Source organism: Bos indicus x Bos taurus, chromosome 10 (genome assembly GCF_003369695.1).
Source record: "Bos indicus x Bos taurus breed Angus x Brahman F1 hybrid chromosome 10, Bos_hybrid_MaternalHap_v2.0, whole genome shotgun sequence".
In the NCBI taxonomy this organism is placed as follows: domain Eukaryota; kingdom Metazoa; phylum Chordata; class Mammalia; order Artiodactyla; family Bovidae; genus Bos; species Bos indicus x Bos taurus.
The window spans coordinates 18,748,288-18,769,140 of NC_040085.1; the positions used below are offsets into that span (position 1 = coordinate 18,748,288).

General features: G+C 39.4%; 1 gene segment (V, D, J or C); it reads right to left on the minus strand.

Moving 5' to 3' along the window:
• Positions 1-3,053: 3,053 nt before the first annotated feature.
• On the minus strand, positions 3,054-3,663 carry LOC113899558. The segment is given in 2 exon segments: positions 3,054-3,367; positions 3,582-3,663. Coding segments are annotated over 2 exon segments (363 nt in total).
• Between the last annotated feature and the right edge of the window lie 17,190 nt (positions 3,664-20,853).

Consider the following 20,853-nt stretch of genomic DNA (forward strand, 5'->3'; position numbering starts at 1 on the left):
CAATTAAAAGAAATAAATTTAAATTTAAAAAATAAATTTAAAAATGTAAAGGCTTAAAAAAAAGAAAATGCAATTAAAATGTCATTTATCAAATGCTTGGGAACTAATTTAATATAAGGTATGCAAGAGCTCTTCTTGATTCCTCTCCAATAACTCCAGAATAGTTTTGATTTGAGAGATAAAAATCACATAGGAGATGAGAAATGTCCTCACTTCTGAGGTCTGGGGTAACTAACATAAATCATGGCCTGGTACTCAGTGGTGACCAGTCCTTGCCACCTACAGACACTAATGCCAGGAAAGACCATTTCCTAAGGCTGCTCAATGAAATAGTGTTTTCAAAACCCCAAACAAGAGATTGGTATCATCTGTTTGGCTGTTGAACTAAATCTGTTTTCATATTGACAGGTATCCTAGCTCTGTTCTGGCTATTTCAGGGCATAATCAATTCCCTGTATCCACATTTTTCTTAACCCAATTAATCGTAGCACTGGATTTGATGCTGGGCATTTAGGTCAATTAAGGTAAAAAAGCTATACAAAATAATAGATAAAATTTTTATAAGTAGCCCTGCTTCCCAGGTGGCTTAGTGGTAGAGAGTCTGCCTGCCAACCAGGTGGACTATCTTTATTTACACATCATACATTCGTACAAGTAGAAAATACCCCTGCATTGGGAAGATCCCCTAGAGAAGGGAGGGGCAACCGACTCCAGTGTTGGGAAATCCCATGGACAGAGGAGCCTGGCGGGCTACAGTCCATGGGGTCGTGAAGAGTTGGACATGACAGAGACTAAACAATAGCAACAATGCAAGTCCTCTACAAAAATCTTAACATTAACAAAAGAAATTAGAGAGGACCTAAATTAATGAAAGAAATTAGAGAGGACATAAATAAAGAGGTTATTGATCTAAAAAGACTCCATATGTTAAGATGTCAATTATCCTAAATGAATTCATAAATTCAGCACAATCCTAATCAAATTACCTCAATCTCTTGTGGTAGAAGCTATTCTATACCTTATGTGGAAGTGCAAAGACCTAGAATAAGCCTTGAATAAGACAAAGAAAATATGACTTGCATTTCCAGATTTCAAAATGTGTATGAAGCCCCAGTAATTAAGATAGAATGGTCTGTTGGTATGAGGATAAAATAAAGAAGTCAGTAAACAGAATCAAGTCCAAAAAGAGATCATAATACATGTGCCATCAATTTTTTTTTCTCTAAAAGTGCCTATGCAACTCCACTGGGGGAAAGTTGGTCTTTCTAGGATAATAGCTAGAATAACTGGCTATTTTTATTTTTTTAAAGTAGCAGTGTTTTGTAGCTTTCTGTGTTTAAGTTCTGTACATGCTTTCTTAGATTTATGCCTAAGGATTTAGGGTCTTTCTTGAACCATTGTAAATAGTATTATATTTTTAATTTAGGTATCCACATGTTTACTGATAGTATATAAAAATGCATTTCATTTTGTGTGTTTACCCTATATATCCTGAGACCTTCTGAACCCACTTAATAGTTATAGGAGTTTTGAAGAGTATGTTCTTTGGGATTTTCTACATAAATAGAAAATAGTGGTAATTTGACTGCCTTTCTGGCTTAAAAGGTTGTTTATATATTTATTTGCTTTACTGCACTGGCTACAACGTCCAGCACTTGCTGAAGGAGAGTGATTAAAGTGGATATTCTCCCTTTGTTCCCTTCCTTAGGGAAAAGTATAATTTTTTACCAGTAAACATGCTAAGAGCTGTTGAAGAACTTCTCCATTATCCCTGTGTTTCTTAGAGTTTCCACTATGGTTGACTATTGGATTTTGGCAAATGCTTTTTCTACACATTGCTGCTGATGAACTAGCTCATCTTATTGTTGACTCATAACTCCTCCACTTCCCGTGAGATGTCCTCCTCATCTTCTTTGTCTTGGGCCAAGTATGCATGTAGCATGATAGCAAATGACACTCACTTCTCTTCAAGGTCACCCAGTATTGTGAGACTGAAGGAGGTGAGGGACAGACAAGTCTGTGGGTTCCAGTTGTCCTCATAGTTCAAGTGTGACTTTCTTTGTCACAGTTTGTCCATACTTTTGTACCTATCAGACTTTCCTTTACAAATGTTACCTTCAGTTCAGTTTTGTTCAGTTTAGTTGCTCAGTTGTGTGTGACTCTTTGCGACCCCATGGAATGCAGCATGCCAGGCTTCCCTGTCCATCACCAACTCCCGGAGCTTACTCAAACTCACCATCCAACCATCTCATCCTCTTTTGTCCCCTTCTCCTTCCACCTTCAATCTTTCCCAGTTTCAGGGTCTTTTCCAATGAGTCAGTTCTTTGCACCATGTGGCTAAAGTATTGGAATTTCAGCTTCAGCATTAGTCCTTCCAATGAATATTCAAGACTGATTTCCTTTAGGATGGACTGGTTGAATCTCCTTGCAGTCCAAGGGACTCTCAAGAGTCTTATCCAACACCACAGTTTAAAAGCATCAGTGTTACTCTAAGCTGACTTAAAGTGAATTCAGGCTCAACACCAGATATAAAGATAACAACTTTGTACATACTCGTCCACCAGCTCTAGCCATTGCCTGAGTTCTAATCCCTAGAACTAATCTCTTATTCTACATCACACATGGTTCTGCTTTTCTGATTGTGCCCTGACACAAAGTCTAAGAGGAAATGCTTAAGGAAGTAGTTTTGATGGTGATACCACACAACTAGACCCAGTTTTGTGATGAAGTAAAACTGCCAGTTTTACTGGCACATTTGAAAATGGGGCACATTTTCAAATTTAGACAACTTTACACATGTTCTGTACAGTTGATTTAAAGTCAAAAATTCAAGTGGAGAATATATTAGTAGAAAATTACTCTGGACACCTGTTTCCAAATAACGTAGAAGGTGCCTTTAACTAGAACTAAATCTTCTGATCCAGACCACAACTTAAATAACCACAGGACTATCATTTCTTGTCTGGGGTCTGCGGGTGTGCATTTCAGCTGGGGTCCTTCAGCAGGGGGGCTCTCTCTTACTAAGCTCCAGGGTTTTTGTACAGCTTTTCCTATTACTTCAAGCACTGTGAGTCACGGAGAGCACAGAAGTACTTTGCAGAGTCTTCCAGTTGTAAGGCTGAAATGGTGAGGCTGATGGATTTATCTGCTTTCTTAAAGTTTACAGAGTAGCGGTCTTTCCTTGCATTTGTCACTTCTGAACCCTGATGAATAACGTAAGTCATCTGTCCACTGGGAAGTTGCTTGTACCAGTAAAGGTAGTAAGCGCTCCAACTTGTTTCATACCGACAGTTCAGGGTGACTGACTGCTCCACTTGGCTGGATATATCTGGCTGGTCTTGAGCGACTTTCTGGGCCACACCAGATCCTGTGAGGAAAAAAAAAAAAAATCAGAAAACAGATGAAGCAATGAATAAAATAGTGTAGGAGTTGTTGAGGATCCAAAGACAAAAAATTGAAATCATAAGATGCCTGCTTTTCTCCAGTCCTCATTTCCTCCCCAAGTCCCTGTGAAGCTCCAGGCGCCTGTGTGCAGGCCTTTCACCCTGAACACTCGCTCCCATGTTTGGAAGCCTCCCTACCAGAGAAAGCGACGGCCAGGAACACCCAGAGAAGACTGGAGAGCGGCATGAGGCATGGATTTCCCTGCACAAATGTGCTTAGTTCTGCCTCAAGCTAAGAGATCAGTGTCTTTGAGTGCCTGGCAGCACATATACATACTACCCGGTACCTGTGTGACTCCCCGCAACAGGAAGTGGGGGCTGTCATGTTCATAGACCATGTGGTCTGTGCACACATGGGAAAAAGTCTGGCTCACCACAAACCTTTACTTTGTCTGCTTGTCTTTCCCTGGTCACTAAATTAGGCAGATCCTGAAAGAAGGCATGAAAAAAGCAATCAGTATTAAAATTTGAGCAGAGGAGAACTGAATATTAAACAAGTTGGTGTACATTGATAATTATTCAGCAAAATAGTTTTGCCATCCTGTTTAAGATATAATTTACTATAGCCTATGAAACCTTTTGTAATCTACTAACAGGTCGTTCATTTAGCCTAGTCTTACTTTTCTCCATCCAGAATGTAATGACTCTTTTAAAAAGCTTGCAGACCTTAGGCTTCTTGGTGAATGGAAATTTTATTCAAAATCATTAATATATCTCTGTCTTTGTATTGACTTTTGTGACTCTATTTAGGTTTTTCAATAAATAAAATTACTTCACCATGAAATGACAAAAAAAAAATCAGTTCATCTGACTTCCAGCATCTATTCAGTTTTAAATTTTGAATGAAATTATACAGGAGTAAAATATTCTTTTGAAATTTGAAATTGAGTCTTATTTATTAGACTTTGAGGAAGATCAGGATATTCAGTCCTGTCCCTTCCACATATATAATTGCATTTATTAGACCATGTGTCCTGGAATTGTCCTGATGTCACATTTTCTATGTCATTGGTCCCAAGTGTTCAGTCTCACTTGTTAATGGCTCATTATTTTTCTCTTTGTAAAATAAATTCAAGATAAGTATGCCAGATCTTTCTGTGACATAATGCTGTAATGTTCTCCTACAAAACTTGGTATCTACAGGTTTTAAACACTTTTTTTGTTGTTGTTCAGTCACTAAGTCATGTCCAAACTTTGTGACCCCATGGACTGCAGCACCCCAGGCTACACTGTACTTCAGTATCTCCCAAAGTTGCTCTAATTCATGTACATTGTGTCAGTGATGCTATCTAACTACCTCATCCTCTGCTGTACCTTTCTCATCCTGCCCTCAATCTTTCCCAGCATCAGAGTTTTTACAATAAGTCGGATCTTCGCATCAGGTGGCCAAAGTACTGGAGCTTCAGCATCAGTCCTTCCAGTGAATATTCACGGTTGATTCTATTAGGACTGACTGGTTTGTCCTCCTTGCAGTCCAAGGGACTCTCAAGAGCTTTATCCAGCACCACAATTCAAAGGCATCAATTCTTCAGCATTCAGCCTTATTTATAGTCAAATTTTCACACCACACATGACAATTAGAAAAACCATAGCTTTGATTATACAGACCTTTGTCAGCAAAGTGATGTGTCTGCTTTTTAGTATGCCATATTAAGCTTCTCTGGGGCACAAGTATTTAAGAAAATGCCTGCAAACTCAGGAGACATAAGAGATGTGGGTTTGATCCCTGGGTCAGGAAGATCCCCTGGAGGAGGGCATGGCAACCCAGTCCAATATTCTTGCCTGGAAAATCTCATGAACAGAGGAGACTGGAGGGCTACGGTTCATAGGGATGCAGAGCCGGACACGACTGAAGCAACTTAGCCCACCTGCTGGTTTGTCATATCTTTTCTTCCAAGGAGCAAGCATCTTTTAATTTCATGGCTTCAGTCACCATCCATAGGGATTTTGGAGCCCAAGAAAGTAAAATCTGTCATTACTTCTATTTTTCCCCTTCTATTTGCCATCAAGTGATGGGATTAGATGCCATGATCTTAGATTTCTGAATGTTGAGTTTCAAGTCAGTTTTTTCACTCTCCTCTTTCACACTCATCAAGAGGCCCTTTAGTTCCTCTTCACTTTCTCCCATTAGAGTGGTATCATCTGCATATCCAAGGTTTTTGATATTTCTCCCAGCAATCTTGATTCCAGCTTGTGATTCATCCAGCCCGAAATTTCGCATGTTATACTCTGCATATAAGTTAAATAAGAGGACTGACGATACAGCCTTGATGTACTCCTTTCCCAATTTGGAACCAGTGGGTTGTTCCATGTCCGGTTCTAACTGTTGCTTCTTGACCTGCATACAGATTTCTCAGGAAACAAGTAAGATGGGCTGGTATTTTCATCTTCTTAAGAATTTTCCAGTTTGTTGTTATCCACACAAAGTTTTTAGTGTAGTAAATGAGACAGATGTTTTTCTGGAATTCCTTTGCCTTCTCTATGGTCCCATGAATGTTGGCAATTTGATCTCTAGTTCCTCTGCCTCTTTGAAACCCAGTTTGTATATCTGGAATTTCTTGGTTCACATACTGCTGAAGGCTAGCTGAAGGATTTTGAGCATAATCTTACTGGTATGTGCAATGAGCACAATTGCATAATAATTTAAACAATCTTTGTTATTACCCTTCTTGGGACTGGAATGAATACTGACCTTTTCCAATACTGTTCAAACACTTAGTATGTGTCAATACCACAGAACTTAGTGATTGAAGTTTTGTATACTCTACATGATCATGAAGTATGTATCTCTCAATCTTCCACTTGGTTTCATCATTTTAATAGATAAATTCATTTAAAAGAACCAAAAGCAAACAAACAAGTAGAAAAGGAAGTATTAGATACAGTCTTAAAAACAGTGCCAGTTCTTAGAATTTAAGTTCAAAAGAACTCATTAATGAGTAATACAGGGAGGAGAGTTTATATGAGGTTGAACCATTTATTCTTCTGTCCCATATGAACTCTGAGTGACAGGCAGCTGATGTCCTGGTTTCTAATTATTTACAAGGAAGCAGGGGAGACCACAAATGCCTAGAGCAGTCTGGGGAACACCAAGATAATACATATATTATATGTATCAGTATATTATATTTATCACATGTTTTATATCCACCTTTTTATGAATAGTTGTGAAATTGATAACACTTGTAAATTCTTATTACCACCACTAAAATTAAGGTACAGAACCATTCCACCACCCTAAAGAACTTGCTTTGCCAACCATCCCCACCTCTGCAACCCTTGAAAACTGCTGATGCCTTGGTTTCCAATTATTTGTAACTAGGCAGAAGAGACCACAAAGTCCCACAACAGCCTGGGGAGCAGCTTGATATTCTAAAATATATATGCTAATATAATAATTACATATACATACCAGGAAATTTATATTGCCAAAATTTTATTAAAATACAGATTGTGATCTGATACCTCAGTTTTATATGCACTCTGGTTTTGATGCATAGCTCTGTGAAACTCTATCACATGTATGAGCTCTTGTTACCACCATTAAAATCATCACTTAGAATTGTTCCATCTCTCTAAAGAAATCCTCTTTGCACACCTTCCTGAGGCCTGCAATTCTTTACAATCCAGGTCACTACTGATCTCCTTTCATCTCTGTATTTTGTCCTGTTGAGACTGTTAAATAAGTAGAATCACACTATGTATACAACCATAATAATCCAGTAAGTGTAATCATACACCATGTAGCCTCTGAGATTGTTTTTTACTCAGCATAACATCCTGAGATCCATCTAGACTATAGCATATATCAATAATTTTTACCTTTTAATCGCTACAGACTGTCCCCAACTTAATTTAGGATAATTCAATTTAGGATTTTTGACTTTACAGTAGTGAGAAAGTGGTATGCATTCAGTAGAAACCATGCTTGGAATATTGAAGTTTTATCTTTTCCTGGGCTAGCAACATGCAGTATTATGTTTCCTGGTGATTCTGGGCAGCAGCAGTGAGCTGAGCTCCTGGCCAGCCTCAAAATCATGAGTGTAAACAACCAACACATTTACAGCCATTTCATACCCATATAACCATTCTGATTTTCATTTTCAGTACAGTACTCAACACATTCATAAGATTTTCATCATTTTAAAGTAGACTGTTTGAGACAATTTTTTTCCCAGCTGTAGGCTAATGTGAGTATCGGCCACATTTAAGGGAAGCTACCGCTTCCCTGATAGCTGAGTTGGTAAAGAATTTGCTGCAAAGCAGAAGACTCTGGTTTGATTCCTGGGTTAGGAAGTTCCTCTGGAGAAGGGATAGGCTACCCACTCCAGTATTCTTGGGTTTCCCTTGTGGCTCAGCTGGTTAAGAATCCACCTGAAATGCAGGAGACCTGTGTTCGATCCCTGTATTGAGAAGATGCCCTGGAGAAGGGAAAGGCTACCCACTCCATTAGTCTGGCCTGGAGAATTCCATAGACAGCCCATAGGGTCGCAATGAGTCGGATACGACTGAGCGACTTTCACTTTCAAGGGAAGCTAGGTTAAATATATTAGATAGGTTATCATTTTTAAAATTTTTATTTGTATTGAAGTATAGTTTCTTTACAATGTTAGTTTCTGCAATGCAGCAAAGAAAATCTGTTATACATGTATACATTGATCTCCACTCTTTTTTTAGATTTCCTTCCCATATTAAATGAACTTTTGACTTACCATTGTTTCAACTTAAAATGATTTATTGCAAAATAATCTTATTGAAGTTGAGAAGATGTATAAATAGTATCTCATTGTGCAAATGTACTACAGGGTATTTATCTGTTCATTCAGTGAAGATCACTGGTTAATTTCAAGTACTAATGTACCTATTTTTGTGTGAACATAAAGTTTTCCTTTCTCAAGCATAAATACCCAGAAGTGTGATTGCTGGGTTGTTCAGTAAGTGAATATTTAAGTTTATGTGAAACTCTTGGATTGTTTTCTAGAATGACTGGGCAATTGACCCACCAGCAATGCATGAGTGATGCAATTTCTCTGCTTCCTTGCCAGAACTTGGTATTGTCAGTAATTTTCATTTTAGCCCTTATGATAGATGTAAAGTGATTTCTCTTTGTAATTTTAATTTGGATTTCCCTAATATAATTTTAGGGGTATATTCTTTGGATTTTCTACATAGGTAATCATGTTACCAGCAAATAGTGGCAGTTTTACTTCTTCTTTCAACTCCATTAGATTGTTACATCTACTTTCTTTATTGCACTGGCTCCAACATCTAGCCCTGTACGGAAGGAGTGACGAGAATGGACACTGGTTTTGTTCTCTTTATTAAAGAAAATCATAGTTTTTTACTAGTAAGAATACCTTAGCTATTGAGGAGATTCCCCACTCTTGCATTGCTCAGAGTTTTCACCATAACTGACTACTGAATTTTTGCAAATCCTTTTTTTCTGACTAGATTAATATGATGATATGATTTTTCTTTTCTACCCTGTAAATATGATGAATTCCATCCATTGGTTTTCAATATTAAAGTGTCTTGCACTCTTGAAAGAAATTACATTCGTGCTCGATATATTATTCATTTTATATATCAATGAATTTTACTTGCCAAAATATTTTCAGAAATTTGTGTCTATCTTCAAGACAAAAGATATTTCCCTGTAGTTTTTTGTTCTTTATGGTCTTTGTCTGATTTGGGTATCAGGCTAATATTAGCCTCATAAAATGAGTGAAGAATTATTTTCTTTCTATTTTCTGCAAGAAACTGTATATAATTCAATGTTTGACAGAATTCTTCACTGACACTGAGTCCGGGATTTTTTTTTTAATTAAAACTTCAATTTCTTCATAGACATCATGACTTCAGCTATCTCTGGCCTCTGCTCTGAGGAGAGATGAGGAGGAGCGACTGCTGGAGCCCACAGTGAGGTTTGGGGACAGACAGCAGGTGCCTCCAGAGCGCTGTGCCCCATGCAGAAGTAGGTTCCTGCATCTGAGGGCTGGGCAGCCGTGAGGTGTAGGGAGCTGTGCTGTTTTGTCTCTCCAAACCGACCTGTCAGTCTCTGCTCCGTCTTCACTTCTCTACCCTTAGCTAATATCATCAAGAGGACAGGACTGCCCCCAGGGCTCTGCTTATACCACTGTAAACTATAAAAGGTGCTTGAGGAATTACAGTACGTGGTGAAGTTCCCTCCTTCTTGCAGAAGCAAGAATTCAGGAAAATGCTTTATCTGTTGTCCATTCATTTCTGTTCAGAAAAGCAATGAGAAGTAATAGAGAAAGTCTGGTCAGATGTTTATTCTCTCAGCTATAATGGTCTCTTTCATTTTTCTTGTGTATTTTCTCCTTCTTTCCATGTCTCCTTCCCCAACTCCCTCTATCTCCCACATTTTAGTTTTTATGTTTTTCTCAATATCCTGCTCTCAGTCAGAAAATCCCACTCCTACAGTTGCCTGCAGATAAGATTCCTCTGTGCTGAATTTTCTAGGAGCAATCAGGGAAAACCCAAACTCACGTGATATTTGTATCCATAAGATCAACACTGGTGCTAACAGTAGCATCTCCCTTTTCTTCCTCTTCAGAAAGAGTTGCTGAATCAGCCTGCTCCTAAAAGGGTTTCCTTTGTATCAGCTTCTTCCAGACCTATAGAAATGTAGCCTATACTGCCTTTTGGAAAGAAAATAGAAAGGAGTGATAACAATTTGAGACAGCCAATCAGACTTTCTACCTTATTACCCACCCATCTTCCCCAAGGAGTGTTTATGTTTGCAGATGCTGCCCCCCTGTGACTGGATCAAAAATTGCTGATCCAGTCAGTTCAGTTCAGTTTAGTTCAGTCGCTCAGTCATGTCCGACTCTTTGTGACCCCATGAATCGCAGCACGCCAGGCCTCCCTGTCCATCACCAATTCCGGGAGTTCACTCAGACTCACGTCCATCCAGTCACTGATGCCATCCAACCATCTCATCCTCTGTCATCCCCTTCTCCTCCTGCCACCAATCCCTCCCAGCATCAGAGTCTTTTCCAATGAGTCAACTCTTCGCATGAGGTGGCCAAAGTACTGGAGTTTCAGCTTTAGCATCATTCCTTCCAAAGAAATCCCAGGGCTGATCTCCTTCAGAATGGACTGGTTGGATCTCCTTGCAGTCCAAGGGACTCTCAAGAGTCTTCTCCAACACCACAGTTCAAAAGCATCAATTCTTCTTTGCTCAGCCTTCTTCACAGTCCAATTCTCACATCCATACATGACCACAGGAAAAACCATAGCCTTGTGCCGGGGTCCAGCCTCGGTTGATCCAGGGTATTTGAAGGAGAGACGGCGTCGGCGATTTATTTAAATATTAATTAGAGATATAAAGAGTAATAGAATGGGCTGAGTAGCTTGGTTTACACAGAAAATCAATATAACCTATGACATCAGGTTAGCTCTGACCATAGAGGCCGCAGGCACCCTCTCGAATAGCGGAAGGTGCCCCACCTTAGACACCTTCTCGAGTGGGTCTTAGAAGCCCAGGCAGATAAATGGTCACTGAGGACCTCCACGCTCCAGAGACTCAGCCGGAATGTGAAAAGAAAGAATGACACATCTGCCAGTGCAAGAGATACAAGAGACATGGGTTCAATCCCTGGGTCAGGAAGGTCCCCTGGAGGAGGGCATGGCAGCCCACTCCCATATTCTTGCCTGGAGAATCCCATGGACAGAGGAGCTTGGCAGGCTACAGTCCACGGGGTCGCACAGAGTCGGACACAACTGAAGGGACTTAGTAGCAGTGGCATTGGTGTAATGGATTGTGTTTCCCTCTACGGTACACAAGAATCTCAGCAGGTAAGACCTTAAAAATACTAGAGTGCTGAGAGAAGCAGAGGGATAGAATAGTTGTGCATCTGACTGGAAACCTCTTTGACAGAGAATTGGGAATATAAGTTAAGAAATCCATTTCTTCAAATAATTTTAGGCTTCAGGGACCAAGCATAACTAAAACTCAGGGTCAAGAACTTGATAGATCTTAGGGGGACAGAATGGGTGACCATGGCAGAGGGAAAGAAAAGCTCTCCAATATAGACATCAGACAGGTCAGAAAGTCACAGGGCAGAGTGGGCAGCAGAAGATAAGTACAGCAAAACTAGCATTGCTTAATGTGCCTGGTTCTATGACACCCCGTTGGATCTTGTCACTGAAAGTGTGTCTATGTTGTGGAGTTGACCACCATTTATAGGAGCTCTCTTAAGACTTGTCTGAACAGCACACTCTGCCCCAACCCCATTAGCTTCAATGTGGAAAAAGAGCATCAGCTTTCAGCTGCACTGTTTTGATGTCACCTTATCCTTTACCCACTCAGTGACAAGAAAGAATAAGCAGCACAGAAGTTCTTACACTAACAGTGTTTGGAGTTTGTTGTTCTTGGGCTTTTTATTTGAAAATTTGGTAATTTCTCAGTGATTTAAAAGTCACTGAACTGACTTATATCCATTTTAGCATCCTTTGATTTAATTCATTTTAACCATACTTAGCAAGCTCTCCTACAACCATATTTAGAAGGCAGCTTTTCTTTGCTTCTGAATGTGTATCTCAGAAAGGAGATGAGAAAGATAACTGCAAGATAAATAAATGCAGGAGCTCTTTGTAGAATAGACACTAAATGAATCCAGGAGCTGGATGAGGGATGTGTAATGAAGCTCAAGAGATGATTTACAGTTGTGAACTTTATGAAAATTGCATGTCATTTTTTAAATACTTTTAATTTGAAATCACTATAGATTCATGGAAGTTTCCAAAAATGTACAAGGAGGCTCTGTGTACTCTTTACCCGGTCTCCATCGTGTCTACACCAGGAAATTAACTTTAGTAAAATCCACAGGTTTCAATTTTTAGACTTCCCCAGTTTTGCATGCAGTAATTTGTGTGTGTGTGTGTGTGTGTGTAGCTCTATTCAATTTACACACGTACAGATTCATGTATTCATGTATATCACATGTATAGGTTCATCACCACAATCAAGATGCACAACTGTTTCATCATAACAAGGTTTCCCTAGGCCATGCACACCTTTGTAGCCACACTGACCCCCTTCCCTAATCATTAACCCCAGACAATCACTAATCTGTTCTTCATCCATACAATTTTGTTGCTTAGTAATGTCATAGAGTGGCTTCCCTGGTGGCTCAATGGTAAAAGAATCTGCCTGCCAATGCAGGCTTACTCCTTGGGTCAGGAAGAGCCTCTGGAGAAGGAAATGGCAACCCACTCCAGTATTCTTGCCTGGGAAATCTCTTGGAGAGAGGACCCCAGTGGGAGTCCATGGGATTGCAAAGAGTCAGGCATGACTTATCGACTAAACAACAACAGTCTCCTAGAAATGGAATTATATAGAAGTAACTAATGAGTTTTTTTTCACTTAGCATAAGTACTAAAATCATGAGATCTATCCAAGTTACTGTATGTGTCCAACTTGTTGGTCTTTTTATTTCTGATTAGTATTCCATGGTATAGATGCGCCACAGTTTGCTTAGCCGGTAACCCCTGAGGAACACTGGGTTGTTTCTACATTTTGGCTGCTGTGAATAAGGCTGTTATGAATATTCAGGCACGAATTTTTATGTGACTAAAACCTTTTATTTATTTAGAATAAGTGTCCAAATGTGTGATTACATGTTTAGTTTCATGAGAAACTGCAAAGCTATTTTCCAGAATGCCCGTATCATTTTATATCTTCATCAGCAATTTGTGAATGATTGAGTTTTTCCCACGTTTGCCAGAATTTAGTGTTATCACGGAGAAGGCAATGGCACCCCACTCCAGTACTCTTGCTTGGAAAATCCCATGGATGGAGGAGCCTGGTGGGCTGCAGTCCATGGGGTCGCAAAGAGTCGGACATGACTGAATGACTTCACTTTGACTTTTCATTTTCATGCATTGGAGAAGGCAATGGCAACCCACTCCAGTGTTCTTGCCTGGAGAATCCCAGGGATGGCAGAGCCTGGTGGGCTGCCGTCTATGGGGTCACACAGAGTTGGACACGACTGAAGTGACTTAGTAGTAGTGTTATCACTACTTTTTATTTTAGCCCCACTGAGATTTGTGTAGTGATATTTCATTCTGGCTTTAATTTGCATTTCTCTGATGGCTAATATTGTTGAACATCGTTCAGGTGCTGATTTGCAATCTGCATATCCCCTCTTGGGTGAAACACCTGTTTGAATGCGTTGCCCGTTTTCTTCCCTCATAGCTCAGTTGGTTAAGAATCCACCTGCAATGCAGGAGACCTAGGTTTGATCTCTGGGTTGGGAAGATCTACTGGAGAAGGGAAAGGCTACCCACTCCAGTATTCTGGCCTGGAGAATTCCACGGGGTTGCAAAGAGTTGGACACGACTGAGCGACTTTCACTTTCACCCCCAGTTCTGTAACTTATCTTTTCATATTTTAACAGGGTCTTTTACAGAGGAAAGGTTTTTAATTTTGATTTAGTTTGGTGTGTGCATGTGTGTGTGAGTGTATCATGCTTTCAGTGTCAAATCTAAGATTTACTTAGCTACAAGCCTGAAGTTTTTATCTTATGTTTTTTCTAAGAGTTGCACAGTTTTATATGTTACATTTAAGCCCATGATCCACTTTGAGTTAACTTTTATAATGTATATATTTTTTAATATTTTTTTAAAAGGGCTGTGTCATCATCTTTGTTTCAGCCTTTACCTGTTTGCTGTTATCAAGTAACTAGTTCAAAACAACATAACCAAAATGTGGACTGAAGACTTCTCATAGGAGAGTGAAAATAAATTTGTTCTTTGAGCCTGTGACTTTCCCTTTTTATGCTTACTGTGATTTCTGTACCTAAAGAGTAAAGTTAAAACTGTAGTAAAAAGCCAAGCCCTTCTCGATTCATCGCCTCTGAAATCCTCTATCATGTATTATAGGGCAATGCTTTCTAGTATAGATTCAGAAAATGGTTACATCTGTCTTATGATTGAAGATAACTGTAATCTCTTCTAGCATTCACATTTCTTTGACTTTAAAGTTCTCTGAGAAAAATGCCTATCAATCTTTAAGTCATCAAACTGAGCTAAAAGTCAGAATCTCCTTTATTGTATATAACTTCTTTCCTATAATTGAGCATGTGTTTCTTGAAGAAGAGAATACTCTTTACAAACTGTCTCAAGAATGAAAATTCCCTCCTTCTGTTATTACTTTTTGAGAAAATTACAGGCTTCCATGGACCTTGTTTTCACAGACAGCATTCCAAGGTCAAACAGCTCATTTCTCCAAGGATGTGATGATTCTTCTTTCTACTGTCCCAGGGGCAGTCTTTTAAATACCAATTTTTTTTAATACAAATATTACAATTGAGGATAACACTTTCTAAAAGTTTTCTTAAGGGTCATGAATCCAGGAGCTTAAAATTTTTCTTGATCCAAATAAGTCAGCCCTTGAAAACAGGAAATAGAAAAACAGACAAAGCAATTTTCTTGTCTTAGGCTAGGACTCCCAGTGGTAGGAGTATTTATCCCTAAACTAAGTCTTTAGATTTGAAAGAAAAAATATACAAAGAAGCAGCAAAAGTCATGGCAACGGTAAAGGTAAATAGAAACAGATAGTTTGACACCATCCAGCTGTACTCATGGGCAATAGCTAGTGTATGGAGAATACCTGTTATACAAGGGCCATTTCCTTTGAACCCTAGAAACTAGGATGGAAAGGGAAAGTATTGGGACTCAAAGGGAACTAAGGTAGCCATGACTTTCTTTCAGTCAGGACCACTGCTCCTTCCTTGCCCACTACCATCCTTAGCTTAATAGGATCCATATCTTTAGCCACAGCAAGTAAATATTTGAGGCTAAAATTCGCAGATTAAAAAGTCTAGAGATGAAAGCAGAAAAGAGATAATACAGGGGTACATTAACATTGGCTGAAACCTAGAAGAATCACTGATAAGAGGGACTTCCAAGTTTACAAGAGAACAAGTCTATATACCTTACTATAGACTCACTCAGGTGATTAAGATGGCTCTGTCTCTGCCAACAGGAGGGAGACCATTTAATTTAATTGCAAGTCTGAAAATAGTACCATATGAAGAAAATCTGTTCAAACAGAAAGGGAACTTATGACACATATAAACAAAAGTATTCTTAAGGTTATGAGAAATGAACTACAAGAAATAATAGATCCGCAATTACCTAACAGCATCCAAAGGGTAGAAGCTCTATATCTGTTGATTTTATGAATTAATTCTTCTTCAGTCAACCAATATTTAATGTGTAACCACTATGTGCTCTGTACTGTGTAATGTACAATGCATTCACGTTTCCTGACCCTGTGGAGCTCACAGTTACAGTCATAACAGAGACATTACTTTGCCAACAAAGGTCCATATAGTCAAAGCTATGATTTTTCCAGTAGTCATGTATGGATGTGAGAGTTGGACCATAAAGAAGGCTGAGTGCCAAAGGACTGATGCTTTTGAAGTGTGGTGTTGGAGAAGACTCTTGAGAGTACCTTGCACTGCAAGGATATCAAACCAGTCCATCCTGAAGGAAATCAGTCCTGAATATTCATTGAAAGGATTGATGCTGAAGCTGAAGCTCCAATACTTTGGCCACTTGATGTGAAGAACTCACTCATTGGAAAAGACCCTGATGCTGGGAAAGATTGAAGGAGAAGGGGATGACAGAGGATGATGGTTGGATGGCATCACTGACTCAATGGACGTAAGTTTGAGCAAGCTCTGGGAGATAGTGAAGGACAGGGAAGACTGATGTTCTGCAGTCTATTGGGTCACAAAGAGTCGGACATGACTGAGCTACTGAAAAATACAATACATAATTATAGATATAGATGTAGATACATTAAAGCATATTAATTGCAACATCCCTTTTGTCTTGGGCTTTGAAGACAGCCTGCAATACATGAGAACACATGGAGAGAGACCACAATACAAGCTTGAAGATACTTGAAAACATTTATAAGCCCACATTTTAACTTTCCTTAGCCTGTTCTGCACAGTAATGATATATGAGAAAACTGATAATTCACTAAAGAGTTAGAATAAATAGGGATTTCACAGGTGGTACAGTGGCTAAGACGCTGAACTCCCAATGCTAGGGACCTGGGTTTGACCCCAGACAGAGAATTAGATCCCATGTGCTGCAACTAAGAGCTGGCACAGCCAAATAAATTTTAAAAATATTAAAAACAAAAGAGAAAAAAGTGAAGCTGTGGTGGTATGTGTTTTTTTAATCTTCCTCAAGTTAGAGGAGATTCAAAGGATTGACTCAGAGAGTTTGAAATATTCCCCTGGAGTCTGGAGAATTTTGAAGCTCACGTTAGGTTGCAATGACAACTTCTCTCACCTTACTGTGGTAAAGAATCTGACTGCCAATGCAGGAGATGCGAGTTCAATCCCTGGGTCGGGAAGATTCCCTGGGGAAAGAAATGGCAACCCACTCCAGTATTTTTGCCTGGGAAATCCCATGGACAGAGGAGCCTGGTGGGCTATAGTCCATGGGATTGCAAAGAGTGAATTCTAGGATACATTTTTCTTCTTTCACATGTTTGATTTATTCCTTGAAACTGCTTACATCTATTTTCTTCATTAAAAGTTGATATCTAGATAACTTTACTTCCTTCTTTCCAATATGTTTTACAAAATTCAACTCTTTTAACTAGTTAATTACTTGATGACTTGGTTATGTAACTCTATTGTCTCTCTCTCTCATCTCTCTCTCTCCTTCACACACATGTGCGTCACACACACACACACACACACACACACACACACACTTATACTTTCTTTTCTGGAAAGTTGCTCTTTATTGGGATCATTGTTATTTGTACAGTAAGGATAGAAAATCCTTACACAAGGAAGAGCATCTTCCTTTTCGGAATTCCAGACGAAAGCAAGCCCACTAGGTTAATTCCCACCTAATATCACAGCAATAGTGCAGAGACTGAACTCTTTAGGATGTTCTATGACAGCTACTCTGCACATCCGTGGTGTGGACATCCAAAATTGAAGCCATCTGGAGTTAATTGGGACTAAAGTATAAAGCAAAGCCTTCATATAAAAGAATTCTGTGAAACAAGGAAAATATGACTGTTTAGTAATTGCAGAGTGAAAATGCTCTATTCTCCAAGGTCACCGAAATGAGCAGGGAGCCACATTAGAAAGATTTAATGGTAAACTCCTATTAAACTCCTGGGAGTCGTCAAGAAAACCACCAAATACCTTTGTGTTTATTCCAGTATTGTTTACTACAGTGAGTAAAACAATCTAAAAAGCTAGTAAAATGGAATTAGCCCAAAAGTATGATAAAATCACACATTGGAATATTACCATTAGAATGTGTGATGTTGACCTGTAAATAATGTTGTGAAATAATTATTTCACAATATACTTTCAGGTAAAAATTCAGACTAGAAATATCCTATAAGGTATGAATGAATCTCTAAAAGAGTTTTTTTTTACTAGTAAAATTGGTGAGTTATTTTGTATTTAGCATTCCTTCTTTGCATATTCCATTTTCTACGTTAAACATACCTAACTTTGTAATCACATATAGGGAATGTGACCAGGTGATGAGGTTAGTTCTGAGCAAACTGTAGGGTTTCATTTCTCCTTGGGGTGAAGATTTGTGGGAACAGTTACTCTGTGTACATCATTCCAAGTCATTCACGGCACAGGTGAGGCAGGGCACAGGAAGGGTCCAAGAAGTGTCCTTTCAGAGATATTTCAGATCCACAATGATGGCCAGACTTAGCAATGCATAAATATTTGTGCAGTGAACCTAAAACTCTGACAACTCAGGTGTAGAGTTAGTCAAATACTATTGAATTTTTTAAAGTCAAATTTCATACTTTAATAAAATCACTAAAGTTTTTTAAAAAAATTTTGGCAAACGATCTTCTGCAAGGTAGAGAATTGAAGATAAAGGTATTTTTGATGAATGACACTTTGAGATATGCGCTCTGAGCCAAAGATAGCATTTTCCTTACAGTGAGGTTTTCACTTCTAACCCCCTAACCTTCTCCTGACCTTACCGAGAATCTCACTAAGGTATTCATAGCTGGGGGACTCCACATGTTGACATCTGAGGTTTCTGTGGGGCTCCCTCAGGCAGCGGCATCACTGTGGTCTCTCAGAGCACAGAAATACATGGCTGAGTCCTTGAGCTGTGAGTCTGAGATGGTGAGGCTGATGAAACTCGTTGCTTTCTGGAAGTTCAAAAAAATACTGATCTTTTGTTGTATTCAGCTCATTGTAAGACTCCTGATGAATAAGGAAAATCATTTCCCTGCTTGGCAGTTGCTTGTACCAGAATAAATAATAAGTATAGCTATTAGCTTCATATGCACAGTTCAAGGTTACATCCTCCTTCTCCAGCACAGAAATTTCTGACTGATTTTGAGTTACTTTCTGAGCCATGATGGATCCTAGAGAGAAGAAAAAAAAATTATATATATATATATATACACATATATATGTGTGTATATATATATATATATATATATATATATATATATATATATAAGAGAGAAAGAGACAGAAAGGAAGAGGCTGATTCTCCTGGTGGAACTCAGAGGGCTTCAAGGAACAAACAGAGGATTAAGAGTTCTAATTCCTCTGCCAGTTAACCAACTCTCCTAAACCCCAACAGACAATAATAACCTGCCCTACCTCTACACATGGGAGCTGAGCAGAGCTGAGTCTGTTTGCGGTCATCCTTACCAGCCTTACCAAGGCAGACAGAGGCTATGACAGCTCTGAGCAGGCCAGGGAGCCCCATGCTGGACATTCTTCCTCTGAGTTAAATGCTCTGTGTTCTCTCTCAAATTCGAGTCAAGATGCCTGACCTGTGCCTGCCAGGGCACATGCACAGTGACTGAGCTGTGAGATGCTTCTGCATCAGAACAGGAAGGGTAACTGGCTGATATCAGTTTGCCTGTGTCGTGCCATGGCTTGTTGATGTGGTCGGTGATTGTAACCTGCCTATTTAGACTTGAAAGTCACTTGGTCATATCTGACTCTTTGTGACTCCATGGACTGTAGCCCACCAGGCTCTTCTGTCCATGGGATTCTCCAGGCAAGAATATTGGAGTGGGCTGCCATGCTGTAATTAAATTAACAACAGTTACATCAGGGCTGCATGCATATTCAGTCAATGCATCTAGGATAGACATATGTTTTGTGACAAAAACAATTTATTATGATTACAGTGACCTCTGAGAACAAATAGTCATCCATTTTTGTATAGCTTCTTTTTGCGGGGAGGGATCTGAAGCCCAAATCTACAGTGAAATAAGCTCGCAAGCTTTTCTTTCATACAGGAAGATAAAACTGTTTACTCTCAATCATCATAACTTTCCTTCCTACACTCCAAGGCATGGGTTTCTGGGGAAATTTATGCTAGATAAAGTTCCTTGTCTGTTTAATGCAATCATAGCAAGTTTCCGGGTGGACAAAATTTGTCCAGCTTTATGTGTCTAACAGTAATCAATAATGTGTGCTAAAATAATCTTGCTTTTAAATATCCACCCTATAGTCAAAATGAGGACAAGCTCACCAGACCATACATTCTTATTTCCTTATATTAGAAATGTAGCCCTAGAGGCTGCGTGCCACAACTCCTGAGCCCACGCGCTGACACTACTGAAGCACGTGCACCTGGAGCCTGTGCTCTGCAAAAGAAGCCACCGCACTGAGAAGCCCACGCACTGCAGTGAAGAGTGACCTCCACTCACTGCAACTGGGGAGAGCCCAAGTTCAGGAACAGAGACCCAGCTGAAGCAAAAATAAAATAAACAAATAAATAATGAAACATAGCCACTCAAAAGTCACAAATGCTTTTTCATCCCATGGGTGCAGCAGCTCCAGTTCAAAGGCTTTCACTGAAAACAGCCCCTCAATAGTGATACGTCTCAGCCACATGCAGGCTGGTATGTGATTTGCTTGGTACCTCTGTGTTGGCTCATGATTATGATTCAGGTGATGCAGCTTTTAATCATCTATTTCTTTTCTCTAAATGAATTATTAATTCTGTGGCATCTAATATCCATCTTACATTATGAGAAAAACAGATTTTTTTTTTAAAGTCAGTCTAGAGAAGAGAGGAATCTTTCTGGCTGAACAGGGGTGCTTCTGGGGATTGGAGCTTGGGTCTTCTTTAAGACTGACATCCACCCTATTATCCCTGTAGAGCAATTCCCAACCTCCTGAGTTTCTAGGATAAGACCTGAGCTTGATTGGTTTTCCTGAAAAACTCTAAATATAAACTAAACTCTGATCAAGGAGAGAATATACCTCTTTCTGACTTCAGCCTCCTGCTCTCCTTGGGTTTGTGCTCAGCTCCCCATGCAGCCCTCTCTCACTGTGTCACTCAGAGCACAGTTGTACACAGCCGAGTCTGATGTTTGCACTGCCCATTT